Source organism: Sesamum indicum, linkage group LG10 (genome assembly GCF_026168435.1).
Source record: "Sesamum indicum cultivar Baizhima isolate 11 linkage group LG10, ASM2616843v1, whole genome shotgun sequence".
Lineage (NCBI taxonomy): Eukaryota > Viridiplantae > Streptophyta > Magnoliopsida > Lamiales > Pedaliaceae > Sesamum > Sesamum indicum.
The window spans coordinates 19571534-19589809 of NC_142666.1; the positions used below are offsets into that span (position 1 = coordinate 19571534).

Consider the following 18276-nt stretch of genomic DNA (forward strand, 5'->3'; position numbering starts at 1 on the left):
TTCATTTGTCATCTAACAATTTTAATATGTCAAGCGATCTAACTAATTATCATTAATATATGTGCTAGGAAATTTCTCAACATTAAATCCTTTTCATTTTCATGATTTTTTAGAGTCTTTTCGTGTTGTATCATAGGATTATTTTTTTTTTATCTAGTAAGTGTATTATATTATGAATATAAATAATAAAAAATAATGAGTAAATAAGTATAATATGAAAAGTAATAAATAGAATAAATATGAATAATGTGAAAAGTAGTTAATAGGAATTAATAAGTATATCATTAAAAAAATAGTATTAATTACAAGGGTAACTTAGTTCAATAAAAAAAGAAAAAACTATTCATACTTTTATAGATAATAATAATAATAATAATAATGTATATATATATTTTAAATTTTTTAGAAGAAATCATGATGTTTTCATTGGGACACACATGTCTTATTATTTTCACTCCAACAACAATAATTATTTCGGAACTTTCATGTCTTTATTTTGTACTTAATAATCGCACAATCCCGTCTATCTATTCCCGCCTCGTGCGGCCACCATTCCTGTCGTGTCATATATATATACTAAAACCCACACTAAATAAAATATCTTTGACGTTTTAAGCTTTTCTAACTTTCCTCCAACTCTGACCATATATATATGTATATCTCCTCAAGACAGAACCCTAAAAGGTAGTTTCCAGGAGACTTCCTCTCAACAAGAATATTTGTGTTTTCGGACAATAAAAAATTAAATGTTATTTTGAAGAAAATATTTACAAGAGATACAATTAGTGTAGAAAAGTATGGACTTGTGTCCTAAAGTTAAATCAAGGCGAGGTGTTTTGATACAGCTACACTTGATAATCCAGGAAAGAACTAGGAAGTTGCCCCAGCTAGGTTTGTTTTTGCTTTATTAATCTAATACTCACCACATTATGTACACCACAAAAATTAGACCTCCTGATTAATGTTGCTAAAGTGTGACTTTTGAATCGGGATTAACCTAATTTCTTGTCTTCATTTCCTTGTTTCATCCTAATTTTTTTTCTGATTTACAGTGATGTAAGAGAACTTTTATGGGAAAACAATTTACAAACTAATCATTTTATTTCTTGTAAGATTAATTAATACCGTTATTTCCTGTTAATTATCCTCAAAATGAAGTTCAACAGTGTTAGAAAGCCTTGAAAAGTTGGAATGAATATTACACCCCACAGCTACCCCACAGCTATTACACCCCTCAAGAAACAAAAGTGAGAAAAGAGAACTCTTTTGCAACGCGTTTTTCTGGAGAGACCGGAAAAGTGAACTACACCTTCTAAAACCAAAACATTGTAGTTTCTAACAAAGTCGACCTAACACTCACCACCACCACCATCACCACCGCCACCCCGACCACGCGGTCCTTACAGCAGCGGCGCGTTGAGCTTACGTTGGAACGCTACGGGCGCGTCGAGTTTAGGATCGAATATACAGGTATGTTTAAGCTGGAGATTACATGCTTCGACTGCATATAGGTTACATCTCTCCTGCGATTTCTTTACTTCTTCTGAATTTATTGCACTCTCTTTGTTTTTTTCGGCGAGTTTGCCGTTTCATTTTATAGAAGCTGAAAGTGGAGGGGTATAGAATGGCTCAAGAGTAGATAGGTGGAGAAGGTGGAGAGATTTTTGCTATTTCATGAATTTTTGGGTAATCGCTAGGATTCAAGATTAGCATACATGGACGAAAACGGGACGCCCTCATCATCTGTCTATTGCTATAGACAACCCGCACCCCAAAGTGTTTCGGTGATCCATCAAGGCCCATCTCCGCAAGATGTTGCTGTTATTCAGATGCAGGAATTCCATGTCGTTAGTGGTCCAGCCAATAATCTTCAGCAGCCGGACTACACCAGGCACGAGCCGGGCCTGTTCAGCGGGCTTGTTGAGGGGAGAGTCATGGACCAGCTCATTGAACACGGAGGGATACAAGGTAGGGTTAAAAATCAGTGAAAGCTTGATGTGTGTTCTAATTAATCTTCATTAAACTGATTATAAATATATAATGCAGTTCAATTGCCTGGGATACAACTAGTCTAGATTCATTATCTCTTTGTTGTTATCTGAGTTCATTTTCACATGCTTGCAGAATCTTGTACTAGTAAATATGCAATCTTTTCTTTGTAGAAATGGGAAAGTTGCAAGTAATTTTCTTGTAATATTACAATGAGCAAATTACCCTCCTATTATTATTATTTTTTCACAGAGAGAGGTAAACTGCATTAAACCCTTGTAGAAATGCATGAGGCAAGTCAAAAAATGAGTATGTACTATTCTCCAATTCGAATTAATTAGAAATGATTAAATACATTAAGTTACTGTTTCCAAAATTAGGTCTCCAATGTAGTTATAGTTTCCTGTAATGAGTGACTTGATTGACCTAACCACTGATGTATTGGTATAGGTGTAGCTGCAACTCTCGAAACCCATATTCAAAATGGTATAGATGGGAGTTCTGAAGATATTAATTGTAGAAAAGAGTTTTTTGGATCAAATTCTTATCCTGCTAGGCCACCTACAAAGGGTTTCTTCCACTATCTCAAGATAGAATTCATGGATTTCACAAATATTATGCTTCTGGTGTGTGCTGCACTATACCTCGTGCTAGGTATCAAACAAAAAGGGGCTGGAGAAGGATGGTATGATGGCGTAAGCATATTTGCTGCTATCATTCTTGTTATTTCTATTTCAGCCACCAGCAATTTCAGGCAGAACAGGAAATTTGACAATCTTTTTGAGTTTAACAAGAATATTCTAGTAGATGTCATGAGAAATGGAAGGAGGCATGTTATTTCAATATTTGAGATTGTTGTCGGTGACATTGTTTGCTTAAAGAATGGTGATCAGGTGCCTGCTGATGGCTTATTCATCGAAGGGCACTCTTTAAAAGTTGATGAATCAAGAATGACGGCAGGAAGAGATCGTGTAGAAATCAATCATGATCAAAACCCATTCCTGTCTTCTGGAAGCAAGATTATTGATGGATGCGCTACAATGCTTGTGACTGCTGTAGGAATGAAAACGAGTTGGGGCAGATTGATGAGCACAGTTGCTCGGGATCCCAAAGAGGAAATGCCTCTTCATGACCAGTCACGCAAGCTGACTTTGATCTTGGGTATGTTCGGTTTAGCAATGGCTTTGTTGGTTCTTGTCAGGCTGCTAGTTGGGTATTTTACAGGAAAGACCAGAGATGAGTTTGGTAATGTAGTATTCACTGGCAGCAGGACGAAGGTTGATGATTTAATCAATTCTCTGGTGGACATCACTTTTACTGCTGTGGTTATCTTGGTTGTAGCAATTCCAGGAGGACTGTCTCTGGCTATCAACCTTACTCTTGCTCATTCTACCAAAAGAATGATGGCTGATCAAGCAGTGGTAAGAAACCTATCTGCTTGTGAGGTGCTGGCTTCTGTAAAAACCATATGCACAGATATGAAAAGGATTATTGCAGCAAACCAAATCATGAGGGTGCCTAGATTCTTTGTCGGTGCAGACTCCATGGAAGGAAGAAGTTACACTTCCATAGCAGCCAATGTTCTTGAACTCTTCTTCCAGGGAATCAGGCACACCAGTGCTCATGTCCACAACTTTTTCCCAGTTACACCAATTGATGAAACAATTCGGTCATGGGCTGTCCTGAGATGGAACATGGAAATGGAAAATATCAGACAGTTCTCAATTCTCAATGTGAAGCCATCCTGTTCGGAGAGTTGGAGAATAGGCATTTCACTGAGAAATCAAGCAGACAACAGAATCCATTTACACTGGAAAGGGGATGCTGATAGCATTCTTCCATTATGTTCCCATTACTATGATTCATCTGGAAATATGATAGCCCTTAGTAATGTAGAGAGGGGAAGATTCCTTGAGATAATTGTACAAATGGCTTCTAGCAGGCTTCGGTGTGTTGCATTTGCTCATAGGCAGCTTTCAGAAGATGAGTATGAGAATGAAGCAGCAAATCAAGGGATACCTGATACTAATTTAATTCTGCTGGCACTTCTGGGGGTTGAAGATCATTGTCACCCTGGTATAAGGGAAGCCTTTCAAATTTGTAGACGTGCTGGAATCCATGTCAAGTTGGTCACCAGTGAAAATGTCTCTAGGGCAAGAGCCGTGGTCTTGGAATGTGGAATTCTTTCTCCTGGAGAGGAGGTGAGTGAACGATTGGTGGTGGAAGCGGAGGCATTCTTCAACTACACAGAAGATGAACAAAGGCTGCGGGTTGGAGACGTTGCGGTAATGGCGATGTCATCTGACGAGCACAAACTTAAAATGGTGCAATTGCTGCAGAAAGAGAACGGCCATGTTGTTGCAGTGACCGGTGATTGCGCAAATGATGCTCCTACATTAAAGGAAGCTAATGTAGGAATTGCAATGGGAGCGCAAAGCACTGAAGTGACAAAACAGTGTTCAGACATCATCATCTTGGATGACAATTTTTCCAATGTTGTCAAAGTTGTGCGCTGGGGTCGATGCATTCGCAACAACATTCAGAAATTCAGCCAGTTCCAGCTCACAGCAAATATGGCGTTTCTAGTGATCTACACGGTAACAATACTTTCATCCGGTAATGCACCACTAACAATTGCTCAACTATTGTGGGTGAATCTCATTATGGATACTTTGGGGGCTCTTGCCCTTGCTACCGATAAACCAACAAAGGCACTCATGAAGCAACCAGTGCATCAGGCTGGAATACTTATCACAAACATCATGTGGAGAAACATGATAGCCCAAGCTTTGTATCAAATAGTTGTAATCTTGACCTTAAAGTTCAAAGGTGAATCAATCTTTGGTGTCCGTGAAGAAGTAGTTGCCACACTTATTTTCAACAGTTTTGTCTTTTGCCAAGTTTTCAACCTGGTCAGCGCAAGGAAGCTTGAGGAAAAGAATGTGTTTGCTGGGATGCTCAAGAACAGTTGGTTTATAGCAATCACTTGGATCATTGTCATTCTTCAAGTTATCTTGGTGGAAATTCTGAACAGGTTTGCCCATACACAACGGCTGAATTGGAAGCAATGGGCAGCATGTATAGGAATTGCAGCATTCTCTTGGCCATTTGACTGGCTCATCAAATGCATACCAGTCCCAGATACACCAGCTATCAGTCTACTCTTTTAGATACTTGCAGGACTAGAACTGAGAAAAGGGTAACTTAACATCTCTCTCTCTCTCTCTCACACACACACGCACACAGAGACAATCTCATCCTCCTCCTCCACTCTCTCTCTCTCTCTCTCTCTCACAAACACACACACATGCACGCGCACGCGCACGCGCACACACACTCATTCTCCTCGTCCTCCTCCTCCTCCTCCTCTCTCTCTCTCTCTCTCTCTCACGGACACAGACACACAAACAACCCTGGTGTATCGTATGTTATAGCAGTACATCTGAAATTATCATGAAGTCCTAGGAATACACATAGTTTGAGTTCAGCTTAAGTACTGATCAGGGTTTCCCGTATCATTGAATTTCAGATGGAGGCATGCATGCTCGAAGGAAATAAAAAGCCCTTCCAAATCGGCGGTATTCTATTCGCGATTTGAAGTGGGCTATATATCCTCTCTTCCAAATGGCCCGCCGGCTCTTTCTTTTCTTGTTATGATTTACGTCATCAGGTGAAAACTATATATGCTTGCTCTATCCCTGATGGAATTTGTACAGTAGGATCTCATGAACCCAACTTCATGCATGCTATGGTAATTAATATGTTTGATGGCAGCATTAACCTGTTTAGTAAATGTTTCCACTCTGTTGCATTTATTCACTGATGAAACAAGGGAAATATTTGTCAAGATACAGCCTATACCGACACTAAACCAGACATAGTACTGTGTGAATGCTGTCTTGATCAATCATTAAATTATGCTGGAAACAGTAACTTAAAGCCCTTAGTCAGAATCCCTAGTTTAAGTCCACCAATCCAAGCAAGAGATTGAGCCAACAAACCATCATTTTCTGTCTTGGTCTGGGGTTGGAATATTCCTTCTTTTGGTCCAATTAATAGAGTGCTTTCCTTAATTTCCTGTTGCCCCTCATAGCCTTGTGCCTGTTAGGACCTTACAGATGTCTGTCCCACCCTTTTGGCAACTTTCTTTCTTTCCTACGTCTTTTCGTCACCCACTAGTTTAAATTGTCCTTTTGCTTTCTTTTGATGAGTTGGTTTTCAGTGTCCTGACCTGACATATGCTGAATTTGCCAATTAATTTCCCTGGTGCTGGACTACCCTCAAAACATAGGAATCTAAATCTAGTTTGATAAATTATCGCTACAGGTTCCTGTTTTAATTTTTCTTTTATTCAAATTAAATGTAGTTGAATTAAATAAATCATATAATAAATATAATATATTATTATATGATTAATTATTTTTTTAAAATTATATATTAATTATACAAAAAGAATATTATATTTTTTATTTAATCAAATTCAGTTTGAATTTAAATTTTTCGTTGTCTCAATTTTTTCACCAATTCAGTATGTAGTTGAATTATAAAAAAAAAAAAAAGGAGAGAGAAAGAAAGAAAAAGAAAATTCAACCTAGTTGAACTCATGGGTCTCGATTAAAAACCCAATATATGTACATGGTTCAAATAATTTTTTTTTAATTATAATTAGTTATGACGGCTATTATCTATTTTTCTTGATTGTATGCTTGGTCGGATATGACAGTCAACAATCTTGAGACAAGACATGAATGTTTGCTTTGAAGTTGTTCTCCGACTTTTAGCTTTTGATATTAATAATATGGATAATTTTATTCTCCTATCTTAAAATTTGATATAATTATATTTAAATTTTTAATAATTTAAGAAATTACATCTAACACTTTTGAAATTTAGTTTTATTTAACAAATAAATCCCTCATTTAATCAAAATTCACTGAATTTATTGAAATTAACAAATAAGTCCCATCTAATTATTGCATCATTATTATTGTGTTGATTTGGGGTAGAGAAAAATAAAAAGTTTCTTTTATGTAATAGTTGTTATCCTTGCACGTCATGCAAGCATATAAAAAAATTGGTGTAAGATGATGAGAAAAAAATAATGTGAAAAAGAATAAATTATAATTATAAAATATAATAAACATGAAGAAGTAAGGTGAGAGAGAAATGTGGAGTAGTGGGCATTTAAGAGAAAAAAATAATCATGAAGTTATTAAAAAAATACGAAAATTACTAATTTGACGTCCAAAAAAAATTTGAAGGGAAGAAATGAAATAAAGGGTATATTTAGATATTTAAAAACTGATACGATAAAAGGCTTTTTTTATTTTATAATAGTATAGATATATATTTATGATATTATAGTTTCAACTAGAATTAAACTATATACAAAGCAAAAGGAGTTTAATAAAAATCATTAGTACACAAATTCCGATAAGAATTGAACTTATGATTTTACTATTATAAATAACTAATTTTTCTTTTTCCTGAGTCAATTGATAACGACATCTCCTTCTCTTACACCATGTACAATGTTCCAAGTTTTTTAGTCTTAAACATCTCAAAGTGATAAATCTCTTTTTTATTTTATGTTTTTAGAAAAAAGAAATCAAGAGAGATGTACATATGTTAACACTTTTCAAAATGGACTGTTCTAATTAGGGGTCTATGTATATATGTGTAAAAGTTAATATTAAAAGCACAATACACAAGTCGCAAGGTTTGTGGAGATACAATTATTGTGGAGATGTCAGGTTTTAAATAAATATAAAAGTAAAAAAAAAAAAATTAAAGAAGTTCTCTATATAACTCTAGAAACTCTTGTAGTATTTAAAATTAACATTGTTGTAATGTGCTTGATTGATATTAATCTTCATCATCTATTTCAGAAGGTCAAATGTATAAATATGGGATAGAAATTCATTTTTAATAATCAAGTTTTAGTGTCAATATTTTTGGATCAAAATGCAATCTGTGCGGGTGAAACGAATAGAATAGAACGGATTTATGTACACCCTACCTCTGAAATCTATAAGAACATAGAATTTACATTACATGTTCTATGAAGCTGGTCTAAGTGAAGTCTAATGTAGTGAAAGATGTACTTTGCACATTTATAAGTCATGAATACATAGAATTCTTTATTACTATCTCATCAAAAGAGTAATTCTTTCTGAAGTTTTCAGCATCTGCACATACAAATACATAGAAATTGAGAATAAACTACACCAACTACATGAAGTTCATGAGTGATCTGATATACAGCTTAAGATCGAGAGGGAGAACCGTTGGAATTTGTTTTGGGATGGTAATATGAATAAACAGTGTAAAATGTTTGCAAGAAAGTAAGAGCCAATAGTGCAACAGCGGCTAGAAACTTTAGGATCGACCATGGGCTATTGAAGTAATCCCTCCACAAGTTTGCCAGCCATTTCTTAGTACGACGACGATAATGCCTGTTCACATCAGCAAAAGTTTGCGAGTAACTGAATTTAGAAGAGGTGAGGATACTTTTCCCAAGACGATTAAACATTAGGGAAACCTCTTCATCATTCCCCAAACAGTTTCCAATGATTCCACGACGTCGCAGCAACTCGACATCGTCTGGGGTGTTAATAAGACAATGCAGAAAGAAGGTATAGTCTGAGACAAATCTTGGTTCCCCATCAGGAAGGTACTGTTCATACGCCACGAGGTTTCTGAACTGGGATTCTGTCTCATAATATATATTCAACTGTGGAATTCTTAGCACACCACCAACAAACTTAATATCCATCAAGCTAGTGTAGTCTTTGGCCTTCTTGAACTTGATTCCTGCCTCTCGAAGACCCGAGGCAGAATTTATATTGTCCCACTCGACAGCAGAAGCCTGATTGTTCTTCCCAGTATTTCCTTGTGGGATTGTCTTGACGAAAGGCAGAACCCAAACATCATGTATTAGACCAAACAAGTGATCAATTTTCTTGATTTGTAAGCTCCCCACTGGAGCCGACAAGTTCAGAAACATACCTTTGACAAAAAGCAAAGTAAGACTAATTATATCATCATTTGGATCTTCACCTTTGGTCATGTTGAACAGCTGATTCAGGACAAAGAATGGAAGTTGGTTCTCAACTAAAACAATGTCGTGCCGCAACTGACTTAGGGTTCTTTCTTGTAATATGGGGTCATCGGGGTCTCTTAGATTCTTCAGGCCATGATAGCGAAGTAACTCAATAAGAAAGCATCCATCACGTACCATCAATTTAACAAAATCATTTTTACTGAGATCAATACTACCGGCATAGCATTTCCGCGCCCTTTCTTCCATGCCCACCACAGCGTCGATGTAACGATCAGCCTGATTCTCATTTCTGCGGTCAAGAAGGCGCTTGAGGTATCTTAGCTTGTGCAGTTCCATATATTTCAAGTGAGTTTTCGCATGATGATAAGGACCAATGGCAACTATTTCTGGATCATAAACGTTGTCCCATCCACCACTCCGTAAATAATCATCAACTTTGAAGATAGAGGGTCTTGAATATCTAGAAGGCAATTCATCAAGCTCCCCTTTGATATCAATAAGGATGCTATTCCGATCAAGATTCTGCCCTGCCATGATTCAATACTTTGCATGCACAGATGGAATTGCTGCACTCAGATGCTTAACAAAATGATGACATTTTAATGTTATTATCAATACAAAAAAGAAAATGAGTTATTCTCTATATTATAAATAAAATGCTTTAAAAAGAATAAAATCAGGGTTAGTAACAAGTGTGCTACCCCAATCACTGGATAGAGGTTGATGGCTAGCTACAGAGAGGGTTAAATGATCGAACAACGCAGGAACTGACTTAAGTGATGGTTTCCGACAAGCAAATTTGTTATTGTTGATCGGGCTTGTATGGAGCAAGTAGCAAATCAGAGAAAGCCCGCACCATGATCTATACAACTTCCCCAAACGAATACACTAAATCTGTGAAAGATAAAATGTATATTACCTTCATCAATCTAGTAAACACTTCATAGAAAGTGCTAACAATGTGTATATTGGAAGAGTAAAGTTTGTTGGTTGTCCTAGATGAGTGGGAAGAAAATTACAATTTGAGTCATAACTGTTCAATCTTAGCTAATATAATTTCAGGAACCTATATATGGTTTCTCTGGACTATATTTCTCCTTGAAGATGCAACCTAACGGGAAATTCTTGAGCAGTTGAAATGCTTTTTTGGTCGGGTAACTTAATTAAGTTATTTGATGTTTTTGTCCTTTTAATTTTCTACCGTACGTAGCATTTTGGTCTTACATCTTTTTAATTTTCTTAAATTCAATCTTTTTTTTTTTGCTAGAGTTTACTTCCACCAAAGAGAAGTGTAATCTTTAAGGAAAAAAATAACTGAAATCGTAAAAATTAAAAAGATACAAGATCAAAATATTTCTCTAGAAAGTTGAAAAAGAAAAATGCCAGCAGAAATAGACTAATAGGAGGGGAAAAAAAACTAATTTTAAAATCTTACGTGAGAGACACATGCATTCTTCAAGCGAGAAGAGTGCCCTCCAACAAAAAAGGGATTAAAGTTACAAAAATAAATAAAATATAGAGTTAAAATACTAGCCTAAAAATTTAAAGGACGAAAACATTAAATAACCTAAATTACATAACTAAAAATGCATTTAAGCCATGGCCCTAACTCAAATTCACGGAATACAGGGACGTATTAATTAGTGAATCTATATACCAGCGTAGCAATTAATCTCCAAACAAACCAATTGAGCATCAGATTTCATTAATACCTGGCGTAGTTTCCAAGGACACAAGCTCCTTACGGGTACTCCTCTGCATAGAAAGGAGAGATTTAAAACATTAGTGAGACTGAAAGGAATAATAGTACAATGTAAGAGCACATTGGAGGGCATGACAAAATAGAGCTGCAAAATCCACTCTCGAACTCGAAAGAGGGACTAACAACCACCAAGTTGTCCGGGCATTAAAGTCACAATTCCCAAATTGGATTGACAAAATGCATAACAATTATGAAGGTAATAATGGTATACAAGGCATCATTAATTCAGGCCAATACAACACATGACCTGTCCAAACATGATCCCATATTTCACTGGATTTTATAGAATGTCTACCTGTTTCAGAGGGGAAGAATTATACACTTGTAGATTGGGATTACCCCCATAATCAGCCAGCCATAGACCCTGATTTTCATGTTCCTCTGCTTCAGAAAAAGTCGGAGACAAGCACATTTCGCTTAAATTAGCTGAGGATAATTTGACTGCATCTGTATAGTTCTTATTTCTAGCTTGAAGGAATGTTCGCTCCAAAAGAGACTCCTTGGGAGGATTACATATACACACACAAGAATATTAACATTTCCTGATTTTAATTAGGATGGTGGACAAGAATCTCAAAAATCAAGGAGGGAATGTCAGGGAATCAAAATCCCAAGAAGCTCCGCCTGCTTCGGGAGGGAGGCAGGCAGGAACTAACCTTGGGCGTTCCGTCGGCAGTACAGTTGAAGAGCACGCCTGCTAGCTGCACTATCATTCTTGATTCCACTACTATCCATTTGTTTTAATTTCTTTGCAGAATTTTTAAATCGGCAGCCAAGTATTATCAGATGAAAAAAGACATATGATGAACCCCCGGCGGGGCATTTCTTCTGCCACCCTGAGCAGGATGATGAGGAAAGCAAATGCAACAAATGAATCAGCTAAAAATTGAAAAGCCGCAGACAGAATTACGTACTCACTCGGTTTTATGGTCTCCAGCAAGGAAATTCGCTTACGTGACGACTAAGGATGATGGGGGTTTATATACATATGGAGGCTGGAGCAAGCAACAAATGATTCAGAGAAAGCAGTTAGGTAGCAGCAGCAGATCTATCCCGCAGCTCCCCAACAAAGGTTAACTGAAGCTGCTGTGAGCCTGATGTGAATTGGTCAAATCTAGGAACAGTGCTACCATGTGGCATGTGATGTGAATTGTCTGTCATAAAAGTCAAGTCTTGTTCAATTTTATAAAAGAGTAATAGTACTGTACTAGAATTTTATTTGTCGATAAACTGTGCACTCTAACCTCCAACTTATATATTATTCACCCCTTTACAATATCTTTTATTACCACTCTTCTTCTTTCTTTTCTTTTTTCTTAATAAAAAATCCGTCAATCTCCTAACTAATAAACATAAACTCCTCATTAAAAAAAAACAAAAGAACAAGTTTTTTTGTACACGTCTTCATAGTCTACTAGCTAATAAAAACATAAAATGAAAGAAAAATTCTTCCTGGAAATTTATTGAGTACATTGCGACGACAGGTTGTAATATTATAATTGCTTTTTCCAAGAATGCCATTTTTTCTTTTTTTTTTTTTTTTTTATAAATATCACTTGTGACTCACATCATTCAATATATCCAAATATTACAAATTAATTCTTATATTAATAATTACTTCAATCAAAAAGTACATTTAAAAGGAATCTATACTATTATAAAAAAAAATCTTTTGACGTACCAACTTTTTAAAACTCAAATTTATCCTTTATTTCATTTCTTCACTGTAAAAAAATTTGGTCAAATTAGTAATTTCAATATTTATTTTAATAATCTCACAATTATATTTTTTTTTCCTCTTAACTACCCACTACTGCACATTTTTTTTCCACTTACTTCTACCTATTTATTATAATTTATAATTATAACGTATTAATTTCACAAATTTCTTTTTTTTTTATCATTTCACATCAACATTTTTACTCCCTTACAATGATCAAAGCATAAATAAGGAGTTATACTCCCTTACAATAGATAAGCAATAAAGCATAAATAAGGAGTATTACTCCCTTACAAAAAGTTTCCTAGATGTACTGCCTAAAAAGAGAATGAGTTAGAAGCGATAATCCAGCATGTCAAAAAGTTTCTGTCAATTTACTCGGATCATCGGGCCCAACTTATCACCTACAAAAGCTTCCTCAACAACAAAAAAACAGAAAATGTAAACAAATATATCACCGTCAAGTTGAGTCAAAAGCTTAGCGTGTTAAAAATTTTTTGTCACATCTCCTATTACCAACAAATGTATTTCAACTTGAAGCTTTCAAATTATCTTTTAGGATACTTGCAATAAAAAATCAAACAAGTCAGATAGACGATCCAAAAAGGAGGGCACCTCCATTTCATGGCTCACAAAAGAGAGCACAAGCAAGGTACACTCCCCTAACATCTGTCAACATCAATAAAGCACAACAGCAGGAAATGAGTTAAATGCAAGCATCCACGCGACATTGGTATTGCTTTAAAAGCTCATGTAAAAGACAAAAACCTAACAAAAAATTTACTCCCTATAATTTTTTAAATCCTCGTATACGAATAGATAAACTGTTCATATATCATCAAAAATATATCTACTGTTTATATTCTTTATCACTTGAATCTATGGTCTTTATTTGATCTCTTCTAGGTATGGTTCAGATTCATATATAATTTTGTAAAGACATATAAATTTGTATACAAAACAATTTACCAAAATATTTTATTCATTAATTTTGAAAAATAAATTATTCATATGTATAAAATAAATTTTTATATATTTAAATGTTTTTATTCATATATCACTAAAAAAAATTATTTTATTGGAACGACCATTTTTTTTTTTTAAATTTGTAACGCTTATTCTTTTTGCAACGGTTAGGCCTACTGCGACTAAACAAGGAATTACAAAATATTTGTAACGGCTTGCATAAAAGTATGTCCATTACAAAACCGTAGCAAATTAGCAATGGTCAATCAATTGTAACAGTTTTATGCACACCACATATTTGTAATGGCCATTACAACAGTTTTATTTTGTAATGGCCGTTACAAAATAAATACATTTTTATCACCCCTTTAATAACGTCAGCATGTCAAATCTGTTACAATGGTCGTTCCAATTGGAACGGTCATACAGCAATTACAAACAAATCATCACGAATTCTACCTCTTTTTTTTTTGTAGTGTATAATAAATAATAGTATATGTAAATATTTATATGTTGAATTTGGGCCATAAATTTATACTTTTAGTGAAATTTAGACCATTTATTAATTGGTGTATTGAATTTTTACTTTTAATTCAAACCTAATTAAGTCTAGCCATTTATTTTTATTTTGATCATAGCCCTATATATCAACTATGTATAGTTCTTATATGCGATACACACACAATGAATCAATGCACTAAAAATTCAAAACGAGAATGAATACTCGTAACCAGAACTGATGAATATGTATTTCATAAAAAGTTCTTTCTAAACTTATCACAAAAATTAATAATCAAAATATATTTTTATTTCTCATAAAATACAGAAAATAAAAAATTAAGAGTTCAAACAAAACAAAAGAATTACATGTCTTTCTAAAAATTTTCAAGATCAGCATACCGAACATACATAATGAGAATTAGACAAAGCACCAGCAACATAAGTTCAATGATTCATATACCTCTTAGGATCATGTTGGAGGACCAGCAGGAGCTAGGAGTCTTTTCTGGGATGATAATATGGATAGATAGTGAAAATCGTCTGTGAGATAGCAAGACCCAATAGTGTAAGGGCGGCGAGAAACTTGGCACACGCCCATGGCCCATCAAAATATTCCCTCCACAGTTCCGCCCACCATTTTTTACGATGACTATGATAGTGCATGTTGACTTCAAAAAATATTTTAGAGTAACTGAATTTGGAAGAGGTGAGGATAGATTTTCCGAGACGATTAAACATCAAAGAAACCTCTTCATCGTTTCCTAACCAGTTTCCAATTATTCCACTACGACGCAGCAACTCGACATCATTCGAGGTGTTGATCAGACAATGCAAAAAAAAGGTATAGTCCGAGACATATCTTGGGTTCCCATCAGGAAGGTATTGTTCGTAAGCTACGAGGTTTCTGATCTGTGATTCTGTCTCATAATATATATTCAGTTGTGGAATTTTCAGTTTGGCACCAAGACACTTACGAGCAAACGTAATATCCATCAAGCTATTGAAGTCTTGGGAAATTTTGAAGTCGATTCCTGTCTTTTGGAGCTCTGAGGCAGAGTTTATGTTCTCCCACTTGCCAATAGCGGCTTGATTGTTCCTCTCAACATTATTAGTTGCGAAAGGCAAAACCCAAACATCATGTATTAGACCTAATAGGTGATCAGGTTTCACAAATTTTAAATTCCCAGGAATTGATAGGTCTAGAAACATACCTTCGACAAAACGCAAAGTAAGATGAATTAGGTCGTCTTTTGGATCTTTACTTTTGGTCATCTCGAACAGATCATTCAAGACAAAGAACGGAAGTTGGTTCTCATTCAAAACAATGTCATGCCGCAGCTGGCTCAGGATGCTTTCGTGCCTGAATATTGGGTCATTTGGATCCCTCCAGTTATCCAAACCATAACAACGAAGTAGTTCAATGAGGAAGCATCCGTCAATTACCAACATTTCAACAAAATCGCTTCCCCTAGCTCGATCAGTCCTTCCACCATACCATTTTCGTGCACGTTCTTCCATGCCTACCACAGCCTTGACAATTTTATCTGCATTTTTATTCTCACATACCACAGCATTGACACTGCTCTCTGCACTTTCTTTCACATGTCCCTCAACTTTGACACTGCTGCATGCACTTTGTTTCACACTGCTACTTGCAGTTTCTACCACAACTTCTTTGCCTTTGGATTCAAAACATGTAAGGAAGGGATGACACCCCGTACTTGCTGCAACATTAATGTTAGTGCTATTTTTCTCACATACCACAGTATTGACACTGCTCTCTGCACTTTCTTTCACATTGTCCTCAACTTTGACATTGCTGCCTGCACTTTGTTTCACACTGCTACCTACAATTTCTTCCATACCGCTACCTGCAATTTCTTCCACAACTTCTTTGCCTTTGGTCACATAAAATGGAGAGAAGGGATGACGCCCAGTACTTGCTGTAACATTAATATTAGTGCTACTTGCACTCTCTTTCACCGGTACATCATTAACGTTATTATCTGATTCATATTTGTTGCGTCCAAGAAAGCGCTTGAGGTATATGAGCTTGAAATTTTCCATATCTTTCAAGTAATCTTTCTGGTGATTGTAGAAGCCGATTGCAACTATTTCTGGATCATAAACATTGTCCCGCTCAACAACGCTTCGGAAATTATGTATGAAGGTACGAGGATTAGGATATCCAGAAGGCAAATTTCCAAGCTTCTCAATGATACGATTAACTATATCACCCGGATTGATCTCCCCTGCCATAATTCAATACTCTGCATATGCCCAATTACATGATTGAATAAAAAATGATGTTTTTCATGTGTAATTATACCATATGCAAAACTTGGTTTAAAAGAAAAGGTTGAAGTTGGTATTAATGTTTTTCCTTTCATTATTCCTTTTCCGGGTAACAAAGAAATTAATGTGTAATTGTTAGTGACATGTGGGGTGAAAAGTTGAGTTAGGAGATTGCACACTTATTATCATAAATATACTAGGCTCACACTAATAAATACTCCAAAGGGTTGGTAGTATATATTCAAGCTACTTCCAATTTAATTGACATTTTCCTCCAACTATTTTTTTTTTGTTCTCTCCGCTACTTAGTTTTATATATTATATATCACTCCTATTTAATTCATCTTCATAAAAGATATAACATGTTGTTATTTAACTCGAAATCAAATTTCAAAATATTTTTAGTTGAGAAGGAGCGGTATCCTAATTATATTCAATCCTGCACAAAATAAAATATGTATATGTCTTGCTTATTTCTGTGGAAAAAACAAAGAATATCATACTTTGCTCTCATTAATTCCTCTGAAAACATTTCCCAAACTAATTAACTTCTCTCCTGCAAAATTTATTCCAACAACTTTCATCTATATTTTTGGAAATCTTTTTTACTATATATACACCTCCACATAATTGGGAGAATTTGTATTATAGGAAATGTTTAAAGTACCCCCTCATAGTCCTTTACTCTTTTCCCACTTTCTGATCTTGACTTAAAAAGGATTTAATTAATTAAATTTTTAGAGTGAATTCACAGATCTAACATATTATTAGATGGTAGACTCTGGAAAACTGTGGAGATCAGCAACTCACATATATAATCACGATAGAGAGAGGATTAATTAAGCAAATGTAAAAGATAGATAGATAAATAAATAAATACGCAAATGAACGTATAGAATTGAGTAGAAACTAACTGTGGGTTGTGAAGGTCTTCGTCTCCAGAAAGCAAAATTCCGACCGGCAATCGAGCTTGTGTTTGCATATGTATATGAAATTTAGAAACAACCCTAATCGACTTATCAGCAATTTAAGCTTAACTCCAGCTGTCCAGGAATTATTAATTTGTATATTAGCGACGTCAATACATTGGTCAATCTGGCCAGTACACTTTATTGAACGTGCTACTGATGAAATCTAAAGATTAAAAAAAAAAAAAAAAGGATTAGGTAACTATGCAAAGTGAGAGAATGGATGCAAGGAGAAAAATATGAGTGATGGAAAAAAAAAAGATAAATTAAATCCAAAATTTTCTCCATTATCAAGTTATAATTCAAAGAATAATTTATCTCTTTAGCAAACACTTTGTTAAGTGTTTCTTTAATAATTTTCAAAAACTTTTTCTTTTTAAAATACTAGCTACAGTTTTTTCAAAAACTTTTCTTTGTAAAAAGTATTAAGTCATTTTCTTTTTCTTTTTTGGCTTAAATTAATTAGAAAGTTGTAGCACTCAAGTTTCCCACCCACCAAGTTGTGGCCCTAGTTAGTAGTTAATTAAAAACTTAAACTATTTCCATTGTGATTAATTGTATACACTTATATTTGGATGTGTTACACACATTAAATATAGATTTTAGTTAGTAAGTATGTCTCTATGTGTGTTTATGTAGTTGTGTGTCAGTGTATGTGTGTTTATATAGGATAATTACATTTCTATAGTCTATAATTAATTATTTATTTGCTTTTTGTTTGTAAAATCTCACTCCCTATTTTTATCCTTAATTTTTCATTCTTTAACATTTTCAAGCGTTAGGGTTCACATTTTTTTTAATTGAGAAAATGTATGTGCATCTCGCATAATTTTTTAAAGTTGAACAGCTATTCCGATTGATTCACTTTTGCCAGCAATACTGTTCTTCAATTTTTTATGGTAGCATTTTAGTCTTATAATTTTTAATTTTTTGTGATTTTAGTCATTTTCTTCACTGGAGTTTACCTTTCTCGTCGTGGAGGTGAACTCCAACGAAAAAAAAAAAAGATTGC

The 18276-nt window shown here is 34.8% G+C and overlaps 3 protein-coding genes across 12 annotated transcripts; 1 reads left to right on the top strand and 2 right to left on the bottom strand.

Annotated features, from left to right (window-relative positions):
* Positions 1–1212: 1212 nt before the first annotated feature.
* LOC105180374 (calcium-transporting ATPase 12, plasma membrane-type) lies at positions 1213–5836 on the top strand. 3 transcript variants are annotated; one of them, XM_020691678.2, is made up of 4 exons: positions 1213–1470; positions 1698–1968; positions 2440–5188; positions 5519–5836. In XM_020691678.2, the coding sequence occupies exons 2-3, from the start codon at positions 1716–1718 to the stop codon at positions 5157–5159; spliced, it is 2973 nt and encodes a 990-aa protein (XP_020547337.2). In that variant the 5' UTR covers positions 1213–1470; positions 1698–1715; the 3' UTR covers positions 5160–5188; positions 5519–5836. The 3 variants fall into 3 exon arrangements, with proteins under 3 accessions (XP_020547337.2, XP_020547336.2, XP_011069329.3); XM_020691677.2 differs by having other exon boundaries at positions 1214–1470; positions 1581–1968; XM_011071027.3 differs by having other exon boundaries at positions 1214–1470; positions 1601–1968.
* A 2265-nt stretch (positions 5837–8101) lies between these two features.
* LOC105171286 (UPF0481 protein At3g47200) lies at positions 8102–11960 on the bottom strand. 8 transcript variants are annotated; one of them, XM_011092344.3, is made up of 4 exons: positions 11729–11960; positions 10765–10807; positions 9754–9946; positions 8102–9631 (listed from the first exon to the last, which is right to left on the bottom strand). In XM_011092344.3, the coding sequence occupies exon 4, from the start codon at positions 9584–9586 to the stop codon at positions 8255–8257; it is 1332 nt and encodes a 443-aa protein (XP_011090646.2). In that variant the 5' UTR covers positions 9587–9631; positions 9754–9946; positions 10765–10807; positions 11729–11960; the 3' UTR covers positions 8102–8254. The 8 variants fall into 8 exon arrangements, with proteins under 8 accessions (XP_011090646.2, XP_020552996.2, XP_011090649.2 ...); XM_020697337.2 differs by lacking the exon at positions 9754–9946 and adding an exon at positions 11110–11195; XM_020697338.2 differs by lacking the exons at positions 8102–9631; positions 11729–11960 and adding exons at positions 11110–11195; positions 11471–11722 and having other exon boundaries at positions 9672–9946.
* Positions 11961–14286: 2326 nt separating this feature from the next.
* LOC105171287 (UPF0481 protein At3g47200) lies at positions 14287–17369 on the bottom strand. Its single transcript, XM_011092349.3, has 2 exons — positions 17211–17369; positions 14287–16271 (listed from the first exon to the last, which is right to left on the bottom strand). Exon 2 carries the CDS (start codon positions 16258–16260, stop codon positions 14494–14496), a length of 1767 nt encoding a protein of 588 aa, XP_011090651.3. The 5' UTR covers positions 16261–16271; positions 17211–17369; the 3' UTR covers positions 14287–14493.
* Positions 17370–18276: the final 907 nt, after the last annotated feature.